This window comes from Myotis lucifugus, unplaced genomic scaffold (genome assembly GCF_000147115.1).
Source record: "Myotis lucifugus unplaced genomic scaffold, Myoluc2.0 scaffold_23, whole genome shotgun sequence".
Lineage (NCBI taxonomy): Eukaryota > Metazoa > Chordata > Mammalia > Chiroptera > Vespertilionidae > Myotis > Myotis lucifugus.
Genome location: NW_005871071.1, coordinates 7,544,305 through 7,556,913, shown reverse-complemented (window position 1 = coordinate 7,556,913; position 12,609 = coordinate 7,544,305). Strand labels below are relative to the sequence as shown.

At 37.4% G+C, this 12,609-nt stretch overlaps 1 protein-coding gene and 1 pseudogene across 2 annotated transcripts in view; one reads left to right on the top strand and one right to left on the bottom strand.

The window, feature by feature from the left end:
* The window catches only part of DTWD1 (DTW domain containing 1), a 21,722-nt gene extending 10,925 nt beyond the window's left edge, over positions 1 to 10,797 (top strand). For both annotated transcript variants that reach the window (XM_006085981.3, XM_014453469.2), the window contains 3 exons: positions 1,883 to 2,026; positions 3,881 to 4,130; positions 10,471 to 10,797. In XM_006085981.3, coding sequence (XP_006086043.1) covers positions 1,883 to 2,026; positions 3,881 to 4,130; positions 10,471 to 10,718 — 642 coding nt within the window. In that variant the 3' untranslated portion in view covers positions 10,719 to 10,797. The remainder of the gene's footprint in view (positions 1 to 1,882; positions 2,027 to 3,880; positions 4,131 to 10,470) is intronic.
* A 194-nt stretch (positions 10,798 to 10,991) lies between these two features.
* On the bottom strand, positions 10,992 to 12,162 carry LOC102426779 (annotated as a pseudogene).
* Between the last annotated feature and the right edge of the window lie 447 nt (positions 12,163 to 12,609).

Sequence of the window (12,609 nt, the reverse complement as noted above, 5' to 3'; positions counted from 1 at the left end):
GCCGGCTGGTCAAAAATGTTGATCACCTTTGGAATTTTCAGCTCTACTAACCAGCCATACAAGAAAATTGATTTTATTAGTACTAGAATACTTGGTCATGATCTGCTTTCTTTTTCTTCTTTCCTCTTCCTACCTTCCCTGGGCAAAGGTAATGCTGACCTGGTAATGACAGACCCTGGGGAAAGGAAATATAGTTCACCTGAGACTGAGCATCATGAGGGAAGTCTGATGTAGAGTTCAGCCAGAAGTAGACTGATGTAAAATCATTTGTGATCTGCCTACTTAAATGGTAAATTTTCTATAGCTAGAAGTTGCTTTGATGATTTGAACCAGTTGGCCCTAACTTATAACTAATCACTAGGCTTAAATGGAGATAGTAGAAGAAATTGGGTTGGAAACCCTAAATTGCAAACTATTTGGTAAACATTTATGGCCCTTCTGGGGCATACACTGTTTGTCCTCTTTCACGTAATCATCTGGAAAGATAAAATATGTGCCATTGAGATCATTTAGTAGCATGTACCAACTACTCCTTAAAAAAATAGTTCTGGAATTAATGATACACACAGCAGCATGGATGAATCTCAGAATAATTACTTTGTGAAGAAAGTTAGATGAAGAGAGTGCATACTGTATAATTTCATTTTTATAGAAATCAATAAAATCAAGCTTATCTATAGTGATGGCACATCAGTGGTTGCCTAAGGACTGTGGGTGGTAGTTGATGGGGGTTGGGGACAGAGGGAAGCACAAGAAGACTTTGGGGGTGATAAGTATGTTCATCATCTTGATTGTAGTGATGAGTTCAAGGGTGTAACATGTTAAAACTCATTAGATTGTACACGATAAGTGTGTGTAGTTTATTGTGTCAGTTTCTTCTCTTTAATAAAGCTGTTTAAAAAATTGTTTTGTACTCCAGGGTAAAATAGCTGTGTGTTCAGGATAAACACCTAGAGTGCTGCCTGTTTAGTGTAGGACAGGAGCTGGAAGAGTGCTTATCATAACAAATCCTTTGAAACCTGCAGTGCAAAGTCCATCTCAGAGAGGGTTCTTATGTATAGTGGGAGAGATATGACTAAGCTTTCATTTTCATAATCATGGCTGAGTGCAGCACTTGCACAAGAATTATGCAGAAAACCAAACCACATCAGTAAAGTAATAGAAAAATATAACTAAAGAAATGCAAGATAATATTACTTTTGCATAAAGGACATAACCCATAATAAATAATCAAACTTTAAGAGAAATAGGCCAAGTCATTTTGGAGAGTTATTTTTTACCCATAGAATGCACCTCCTAGGTCCACTCTGTTACTGTTTTTTTCAGTTGATAATTATTTCATTTGTGTTGTTAAAAGACACTTCTGAGAATGATGATGTTCACAACTAAGGATAATTGGATATATGACGTCAAAGGATGTATAAGGAACAACATTTTAACTTGAATTTTAGATATGAAACTTTGCCCAAACTTTTATTTTCTCTTACGTGTCATAAAATGAACAAATCTGAAGCTTATAGGAATTCTAAAAAATATTATTGGCACAGATGCTGAAATAGAAGTGATTGGACTCAATGGCTTTGTAACATAAATGAAAATGACATTGGAGCTTTGCTTTAAGAGCAGATTCTCTGTTAAATGAGTTAAAATAGTTGCTCTATCATATGATTAACAATATCAAGGAAGAAATTTGGATTTGGTTTATGACTCTTGTTGTTCTTAATATCCTGGTGTAGAAATGGATGATTTTCAAACCATAAGTATATTTATAAAGATGTAGTGTGAGTTTGCTGTTTAAGCTTTAAAGACCATTTGTATTAACATAATAATTAGAATTTTAATATTTGGCTTATTCACTTGTCTTTTTTTATTTTTATTTTAGCTTCCACTGAAGATTGACATCATTAAACATCCAAATGAAACAGATGGCAAAAGTACTGCTATACACGCGAAACTGTTAGCACCTGAATTTGTAAATATTTACACGTACCCTTGTATTCCGGAATATGAAGAAGAGGACCATGAAGTAGGTAGCTTATTTCTTGCAACTGTGCACATTGAATCTAAAAATGAACTTTAAATTCCAGTGTCTTTCTGAACTTACTTGAACACAATTTAATACTTTTCTTAATGATCTAGGGTTATCCTTATATCTAGCACTAAACAACATACACTTCATTTCATTGGTATCTGAAGAGATCAGACGATCCTAGATTTGTTAGACTTTTTTGAGTCTTTCCGCTTTTTATCATTTTTTTCTGAATTATTTATTTAAGTTTTTACACTTTGCCAATATTATTATGCCTGCTTTTACTTTCTCCCCACTTCATTGTCCTGCCTATACGACACATAGGTGGTCTAATTTGATGCGAACTGAGAAACCAGATTACAAACATTATTGGAATTTCTCCAAAAGAAGAAAAGAAAGACTGAGTGAAAAAAAATTTTCAGAAATTCCCCTAAATTTAGAGCTTTAGTATATGGCCTTTGTAACATTTCTTTTGTCAGCTCAGAGGCCTTCCTTGCTCATTTCTAGATTCTTAATTGGTTTTCACATAGTTGAAATTTCACATTGGTGAGATATTACCGGCCTTGTTGAAAAGCAATTTTGTAATAGATCTCAAAAAGAAGTAGGCATTGGGTACTTTTTAAAGAAACTTGTAAGCCATTTTAGGTATATTGGGGATCATTTATTGGTGTTGTTAATCAGAAACAAAATTAAAAATTAATACATACACTCAGTTCTAAAAAGAACTTGGTTTTCCTTTTTCATAAGTATGTTTTTTATTGAGTTTATATAGAAAATTGTGTTTGTAAATAATACCTGAATTTTGGATCTAGGAATATATTTGCATTTCCTTCGTTTGTCAGTGAGGTATAATTTATGTTAATTAAATAGAACACAGTGCTAGGTTCAGTAAAGTGATGTGATATCTTATAATCCAAGAAAATCTAAAACCCCTAGACTTTGCTAATTGAGTGCAGGGGGAATATTGGCATGGATTGTGGATGTTTAAGCAACTTGTATATAACTTTGAAGTTTAAAAATTCAAGATTTTTTGTTTCTTTTATTTTTATAATGCTTATTTTTAATATTAAAAATGATGCTTGTTAAAGAAAATTTGGGAAATACAGAAAAGTATGGGGATAAAATACTCATAATTCTACCAACATCTACTCATTTCACATATATTTACTGGATGCCTGCTTTGTGATAGCAGCCATTCCGACATTTCATTGAAGGCTCTAGGAGTATAAATTCTCAGTAAAGTACTAAAAGAAGTACTATAATTTATAGAATTTTTCCTTGAAAGTTAGATTTTTCAGTTTTAAGTTTTCACTGTAATAGATATAGTTTTAATAAATATTATGGGTGTGGTGGGTATATGGGTATTTAGGATTATTTTATTAAATGCCCATAAGTGAAATTATTTGATGAAAGAGTGTGAACATTTCAAAACTCTTTAAGTTGCCAAATTGCTTACCAGTATTGACTGTGTGTCATTTGTTTTGTCTATTATATAGGTAAAAATGGTATTTAATTATTGAGCACTTTTCAATGGTTCTTTTACAAAATATCACATACTTTGCCTTTGATCTTATGAAATATAAAGTTTAGTTTTCTCTTTCAAGGTACAATTAACTAGGCTTCTATCCACAGGTGAATAACTTATTTTGAAATAAAACTTTTAGGTAGTATACAATGATTATAAATTTCTTGGAAAGAGTCAAAATTTTACCATATGTATTGAAGAAGTGGATGTAGTAGAAACATGCTTGTTTCTTAGATATTCAATTTTTTTTCTCTTAAAGTTTTAAGTCATAATTTATTCATTCTGATCATAATCACACACTATTAACTTAAGTTTCTTTGCTTTAGGTTGCGCTCATTTTTCCTGGACCTAAGTCTGTCTCAATAAAAGATATTTCGTTTCATCTGCAAAAAAGGATTCAAAATAATGTGAGAGGCAAAAATGGTGACCCTGACAAGCCATCTAGTAAACGCAAGAAAACTGAAGAACAAGATTTGAATGACAGCAAGTACAAAGAGACAACACTGAAAAAAATTATATTTATAGATAGCACCTGGAACCAAACAAACAAAATATTCACTGATGAGAGACTTCAAGGTAAGAAAAAAAATTGTTTTTGTATTGCTTCCCCCCTCCCCCAACTTTCATTTCAGAAAACTTCATGTCTACAGACACATTAGAAGAATTACATTAACTACCCATACATCTTTTACCACATTTGCTTTATTTCTCTTTTCTGTATTATGTGTGTTGTATACTTAGATAAATATTTTTTTGGTTGAACCTTTTGAAAGAAGGATGTAGGCTTTACAACACTTCACCTTTAAATGCCTATATACGTCTTTTAAGAATAATTGCATGATCATGGTATCATTATCACTTTAAGAAATTAACAAAACTTCTGTAATGTCTAATATACAGTCCAAATTCACATTTCCCTAATTGATCCAAAAATATATTCTGTAGGTTTTTTTCCTCTGATGTATGATGTGGTATGTAAACTCACATTCCATGTGGTTACGTCTCTCTTTTTTTTTTATTCTTTTTAAAAAAAAATATTATAATAAGTATTACAAAGGGTATTACATATGTGTCCTTCCCCCCCGCCCCCCCCCGCCCTTGACAATCCCTGCCCTCCCTTACATGTGGTTACGTCTCTCCATTCTCTCTTAATGTAGAACAGTTCCCTGTTTTTGTTTTTCATGACTTAGAATTGTGTGAAGTGGACAGGTCAGTTGTCTGAATGTTTCGTCGTGATTAGATTCAGTTTAAAATTTTTTGCAAGGATCGTTACAGATAAGGATAAATCCAGGATTGCCCATGACAATTCCAGTTTATAACTATTGTTTTGGTATAATTATTAATAAGATTGCTTTTTACTCTTAGAAATGGGGCTATTTAACTGATAAATTATATGATTACCCTATTCATATAGGTGAAGTTGTTTACTTATTGCATCAGAACAGGAGGCATTTAAATAAGTTGTTCCATTATTGGTGATAACTTTCAGTTCTTGGTTAAAGGTGATTGCAGATCTCTCCGTTCTAAAGATTTATTTTCTTTTTTGACAGTAGTAGTAATCTGTGAGGTGATGCTTTGAAACTATGGACTGTCTATTTACCAACTGCTTTTCATTCAGAGGTTTTTGTATTCACTGATGACGCTTCTTTTAAATCAGTAATTATATCGAGAATTGCAAAATGATAAAATTTTAATTTTATTATTTCTTCTATATTTGTTGGCTGGCATTCTTATGTAAGGAAGAGCTTTTCCTTTTTCTCCTCCTCTTTTGTCCTCTCTCCTTGTACCATTTATGAGATCACTGTGGTGTGATACATGCCTTTTTAATTCAGTATGTTAAAATCTATAATGATTATATATGTTTTTATGCCCAGATTGTCTCAGATTTTGATAGTGGGAGCGCTTCAAGTCCTTTGAGGCATGGCCTCATTAGTCTTTCTGGTTCAGCACTTTTTCCTTCCTCAGACCTAGAATTAAACATTCAAAGTTTACTTGCACTTTTCTCCTGCCCCAGACCAATAACCAGTCATTCAAAGGAACTGTGGGGCTTTTTTAATGGGGAATGATATTAGAAACCAAGATCTGGTAAATTTATTACTGTTTGGATGTCGTTGCTTCAAAGGACAGAGCCAAGAAAAAAAAAAGTGTGTGTGTGTGTGTGTGTGTGTGTGTGTGTGTGTGGAGAGAGAGAGAGGCAGCTTTAACATTACAGTGATTTTCTTTCTTGTTTTATATCTCTTTTTCTCTTGGAGTGAAAAGATTAGTTCCTAATAATAATGGTTTATTAGTAGAAGAGTTGCTTTATTCCCCCAAATCAGTAATATGAAGAACAGGAGCTCTTATGAACTCTCATGCTCTGTTTCACCTACTCAGTTCCTCAGGCTTTCTCAGTTTTTCTAAAAGCTTTAGTTTTATTTCCAGCTTTTTGCTGGCTTTATTTGTGTACCATATGCGATTATAAGGCAAGAGAGCTAGCTACCAACCTAGTTGGTATTAGAGTTGCCAAAACAGTTTCCACCTGGGAGAGCTTCTCCCAGGCTGTTGTCAAAAGTACATCATTTAGAAAAGAAAGTTTATGGCACTTTTCGGAGTCTGACTTGTGTTAATCAGTACCAAGCTAAAGCGAGTGACATTAGTAAAGTTAGTTAGCTTAATTTATATGGTTCATACCTGTGAAATCAACATAAATGTTAGTAAGATTGCTTTCCTGTTCTGTGTGTGCTTATGTGTATGTGCGTGAGAAAGAGAGATACAGAGAAATTGTGTGTGTGTGTGTGTGTGTGTGACACACACACACACACACACACACACACACACACACTTGTGGTGCATATGACCTGGAAGAATCTTGTTGCTGATGTTTAATAGAGAAATGGAAATGGAACCCTAAAACCTTGCTCTTTGGAATACTGCCGGCCACATTATCTTGGATGGTTACAGCAGCAAATTACTCCCCAGTTTGAAGATTTTTCTGAGCTATTTTTCTTTATATGGTTATTGAAAGGATCCAATGAAAGAATGTAAGTGAAAACACTTGAAAAAAACTATATAAGGAATTTCTGAGGTACAATTCAAAATCTGTTTTCAGAGTGTCCACATGTGTGCTTAAGGCTTAAAATCAGATTTGTACAGAATAATTTTTGTTCTTCCCACATCACATAGAAAGTACCATCCATTTTAATTCTGGGCTACATTACATTTTTAAAAAGTATTTCTCAATTACTTGAAAATCATGAAATAAACTGATTTCTAGAGTCAGTCTTCTCTGCATGTCTTACTCTGGCTCCACCATTCACCACAGGGAAATCAGGCTCTGTGCATATTTACAATCTCTGTATTTGGGAACTACCATTTTCCAGATAAGCCCAGGTACTTCCACAAGAAACAACCCATGTTTGTTATAAATCATTGCCTATAGGCTTGAAAACATTTTATCATTTCATGGGATTAATGTGAACAACTCTAAACCTCAGTTTAAACCCTCAAAAGTAATATATTAAAAAAATAATGTTTCTGTTATCTTACTATGAGTGCTGAGGTTACGAATCCCCTTAACAATGTAAAAACATATCATTTTGCCAGACTTTACAGAGGAAAGCTCTGGGTGTTTTACTACTGTCAAAATAAAACATTTAAAGGTTAAATGTCTAATTTAATCATATAGTGTAAACCTACACATGAACTGACATACATTCTTGAAGATTCACCATGGGAAGCTTTGGGGGGATGTGGTGGGAAGGATGGTTTTCTTTTTGTTAGGGAGAGGGTCCAGATGATTAAAGTGGGAATTATATCGTAATTTGTTTTAAAAATTGCCAGCTCTATCCCTTCATTTTGACAGATTTGTTCACATTATAAACATTTCCCAAACTATACTTAGTGTGTTAATGCTCGTCATCCTAGTATATGATCTCATTTAGTCCTCACAACAATATGATTTTCATTCCCATTTTTTTGGTTGAAGAAATTCAGGCAATAATTTAAGAGGGAAAAGCCATCTACAGTTACCTGCTTTCAAGTTTTACTGCTAAAATAATTTGTGTATTTATCTTAAAGTTATTGATTGCCAGAAATACTGGCAAGAAATTTTTTTAAATGTATATATCAAACTTTTAAAAATATAAATTTTCTAACTAATTTCATGTCTGTGTATTTTAGTGTAATTTAAAAGATTCTATATGTCTATATATTTCCAAGGAAATTTTTAAGACCGGATATATTAGTGGTGATAGTCACTAAATCTTGGTTTTTATATTTAACTAGAGGCCTGGTGCATGAAATTTGTGCACGGTGGCGGGGTCCCACAGCCCAGCCTGCCCCCTCTCACAGACTGGGAGCCCTCAGGAGTCTGGCCTCCCTTTGCGAGAGGTGACCGGGCTGATCAGGGGAAGGCGCCAGCCCCATCACCCTGCTGCTGCTGCCACTGCCACAGCCGCCAAGGTGTTTTCATCAACACGGACTCCAGTCCCTTCACCATGAAAAAAATGACAACTTTCTTTAGCATTTTCAAAATGTGTCTTTCATAGGATATGACATTTCTTTTTTTTCTTTTTTTATCCTCACCTGATGATATGTTTCCATTGATTTTTAGAGAGCTTGGAAGAGAGAGGGAAAGACAGAGAGAAACATCAATGTGAGGAAATATTGCCATGAGAAAGACACTTCGATTGGTTGCCTCCTGCATGAGCCCTGACCTGGGCCCCGGCCAGGGAGGAGCCCGCAACCGAGGTACATGCCCTTGATCAGAATTGAACCCAGACCCTGCAGTCGGCAGGCCGAGGCTCTATCCACTGAGCCAAACCGGCTAGGGCAGGATATGACATTTCTTAGCCCCTCCAGCAGCGGACCTTAGTTTTCTCCTCCAGGAGTGAGGTGGGAAAACCCTAGATCACCTTCTTGGATTCTTATTACCCAAGTTACTAAGAACACTGCTAGTGGTGGCGTACAGGGAGCTTAGCCAATGAGCAGTCATAAAGGTGTTTCCTCTGCAGCTCATGTGCAGAGGACCCCCTGCATTGTGTCTGCTGGGTTGGGGGCATGCCTGAGCTGTGCTGCAGCTTCTGGGGGGCACGCTCCCAGCCCAGCAGCCCCGCATTGTGTCCCCAGCCCGCCCTCCCTCCCTCCACAGCCAGGGCGTGGGGCGCTATGGGTGCCGCCATCTTTGTGTCAGAGTGATGGTTAATTTGTATATTACCCTTTCATTAGATTAGATATTTTAGAATATATTATATGTATTATAGAAACTAGCATTATTATAATAGTTGCTCTTAGTTTGTTTCTTTTTATAAATTACATTGATGATGTCAAAATCCTACATTAAGATTTTTTTTAATTTTATTTTTCAATTACTGTTTACATGCAATATTATTTTGTATTAGTTTCAGGTGTACAGCATAGTGGTTAGACAAGGGGTCCTCAAACTACGGCCTGCGGCCACATGCAATACAAATATTGTATTTGTTCCCGTTTTGTTTTTTTACTTCAAAATAAGATATGTTCAGTGTGCATAGGAATTTGTTCATAGTTATTTTTAACTATAGTCTGGCCCTCCAACGGTCTGAGGGACAGTGAACTGGCCCCCTGTTTAAAAAGTTTGAGGACCCCTGGGTTAGACAATCATATACTTTACAAAGTGGTCCCCATCGCCTATGTTAAGATTTTAATTGTACTAATTGCTTACAACATTTTCAATACTTCTAGAGGCATTAAAGACCATTAACCTGCCTATTTTCCTCTTAGTGAGTTTCAGAATGATGTTTTAAATGTTAATTTATCAAGGAAATGAAACCCTTCTGAAAACTGGTGTATTTAGTCCTGTCACAAGTTTAAATAAAAAACAACAGTGGTAGGTAGCAGAAAGAGATGACTCTTGTTGTGGCTGTTGCTCAATGGTTAGAGCGTCAGCTGTGGGTTCAATTCCCAGTCAAAGGCACATATTTTAGTTGCAGGTTCAATCCAGGCCTGGGTTGGGACTCGAGCAGGAGGCAACTAATCTTTCTCATGGAAATATTTCTCTCTTCCCTTCCCCTCCCCCCACTCTCTCTAAAAATCAATGGGAAAGAAATATCCTCACTCCTGGGATGAAGATGAGAGAGAGAGAGAGAGAGAGAGAGAGAGAGAGAGAGAGAGAGAGAGAGGAGAGAGATATGAATCCCTTAAATATTAACTACTTTTACCCATTGCTACTGGGTCCAAGACTTACAGTTATAAGATTTCAATCTGTGTTTTATATTGCTTCTGTATATACTTTAATGCATTTAAGAAAATATTTTATTTCTTTATTTTTGTTAATCCTCACCCAAGGATATTTTTTCATTGATTTTTAGAGAAAGTGGAAGGGAGGGGGAGAGACAGAGAGAGAGAGAGAGAAACATCAATGTGAAAGAGACACATCAATTGGTTGCCTTGCACACAAGCCCAGACCAGGGCCGGGGATCCAGCCTGCAACCAAGATACGTGCTCTTGACTGGAATCGAACCCGGGACCCTTCAATCTGTGGGATGATGCTCTATCCACTGAGCCAAACTGGTTAGGGCAAAAATATCTTACTTTAAATTAGGAGCAAGGGGTTTTATCTGTGCTCTTTAAAAAAAAAATTTAAGAGAAATCATTTAATTGTACCACACCCTGTGACTAAGAAATATTTAGTCGTGGGTGGGTGGTTCAATTAGTTGAAATGTTGTCTCATATACCAAAAAGGTTGCAGGTTCGATTCCAGGTCAGGGCACATACCTAGATTGTGGGTTCAATCCCTGGTCATTGTGCATATGTGAGGCAACCAATCGATATTTCTCTCTCTCTCTTTTTCTTTTTCTCTGTGTCCTTCCCTTCCTCTTCTCTGTCTAGGATCAATAAACATCCTTGGGTGAGAATAAAATGTATATATATTTATACTTTTCTTATTTGTTTTTGGCAGGGTTGCTACAAGTTGAGTTGAAAACAAGAAAAACTTGCTTTTGGCGCCATCAAAAAGGGAAGCCAGATACCTTCCTTTCCACAATTGAAGCCATCTACTACTTTCTGGTAGACTACCATACTGATATATTAAAAGAGAAATACAAAGGACAATATGACAATCTTCTGTTTTTCTACTCTTTTATGTACCAGTTGATAAAGAATGCCAAATGCTCTGGAGACAAGGAAACAAGAAAAATTACTCATTAGTTTTTAAGAAGCCACTTTTGTGATTTTATTTTGCTAAAATCAATAAACTTGTAATTGTGCTTTGTTTATTCTTAGGGAATATTCATGTGTCATGTCTGCAAGACCACTTTAAAAAATAAGGCTTTATTTATTTTACCTCATATGTTTTTTTAAAATATATTTTATTGATTTTTTTTCCTTCCATAGTTTATTTTTATTTTCTTTCCTGTCTCCCCCAGCCCTCAGAAATGCCACCATATAGAGCCCAGTAGCAGGTAGCTCAGCTCCATCTTCCCCTTGGGTAAGAAAGGGTGGAGAGAAGGGAGTCACTCCTGAGTCTCGATGCTTTCCTCCTCCTCTCCTTGAGGTGGTTCTTCTGTATTCTCCTCCTCTTCCTCCCCTTCCTTCTTCTCTGGTGGCTTCTCATAAGCCTCTTCTGAAGGTGTCACTATCACTCCATCCCAGGTAGACATTTCAGAAGCAAGATCGCTGGCATCACCCTCCTGGCCAAGGATCTTCCTAAAGCCACCATGTGAGAGGATTCGGACCAGAGTCTGAGCTGTGTAGCAGACCATGTCCTGCTGTTCCAAAGTCATGACCGTGTGTACTCTGAAGGTGCCACTCTCACAGGGGTCTGTGATACCCACTGACCCTGGCAAGAACAGTCCTGCAGCCAGAATCTGCAAGCAACGCCTGTATGCCACATGTAGGGCCAAAGGCTGTCTGGTGGGGTCGTTCATCACGGCACAGTGCCCAAGTAGGTCAAGGATCCAGGGTGTGAGGGGCTCAAAGCCAGGAAAACGAATCCTCGGGTCCTTCAGAAGTCTGATGAGAACTTTAACTGTGGACTGAGAAGCATTTTCTTCAAACCAGCGGGCATGGTGGATGGCTGCTAAGGCACTCTGCAATACCTTGATGTCCTAATGGAGTTCTGGACCCAGTTTTCGGAGATTGGGTGGCACTGTTGTAATGAGAATCTTCACTGTAGCATCAGAAGAACTGATCTCAAAGCCAGTTTCATTGGTCAGCATGGTCCAAACCTCAGAAGGATCCTGTGCTCTTAGGCTTTCCACGGCTGTGTTCCCTAGGGCAGCAACAGCTTCCAACGTTGGCAAAATCTTTAGGATTACCACCAGGTCAGCCACATGATGTCCTGTAGTCATTGTTTCCTTTTTATATGATCCAGCCTGTCGCACTTCTTCAATTTGCACTTCAAATGCCCCTGGAGCCACAATCTAATTGTCAGTCACATTGTTTATTTTTGTCACCAGAGAAAGGAAAGGATAGAATTAGGAGCAAGGTCCTGATTTCTTTTCGGCAATGCCTCACTGAAGGAAGACTCATCAGGTGCTGGCTTAACCCGAGGGAATGCCATTTCACACAAATAGAAATCAAATGGGATGTGGGGCACCAAGGGCCTGAACCCTCCTCCCGGGCTTCCTCGGGAACCAAAGCGCCCGCCACGACCTCGCTGCGATCTCGGCCTCTGTCGTCCCTCATGGCACCCCAGATCCTGAACAATGGAAGCCACACCCACCGCCCCAATCCTCCGAGCAGCCGACAGGCGCAGAGGCGGCTTGCCGGTATGCCAACACACCACACGATTGGCTCCCGCCTCACCACTCCGCTTATGCCTATTGGTTTACCATAGAAAACGGGCGTGTAAACCAATTAAAAATCCCTGCTGCGTCAGGAACTAGCCAATCAGATTAGACTAGACAGTATTTTTTTTTCTTTTTACCAAATATTAGACGGCACTGTGGAAAGAGATTAGGACAGAGATCACGTAGAAAACTTTCTATAGGAATCAGGAGCCACCTATACCAGCAGAAGCAGAGTGGTGCAGCGGAAGCGTGCCGGGCCCATAACCCAAAGGTTGATAGATTGAAGCCATCCTCTGCTAGCAGGATTT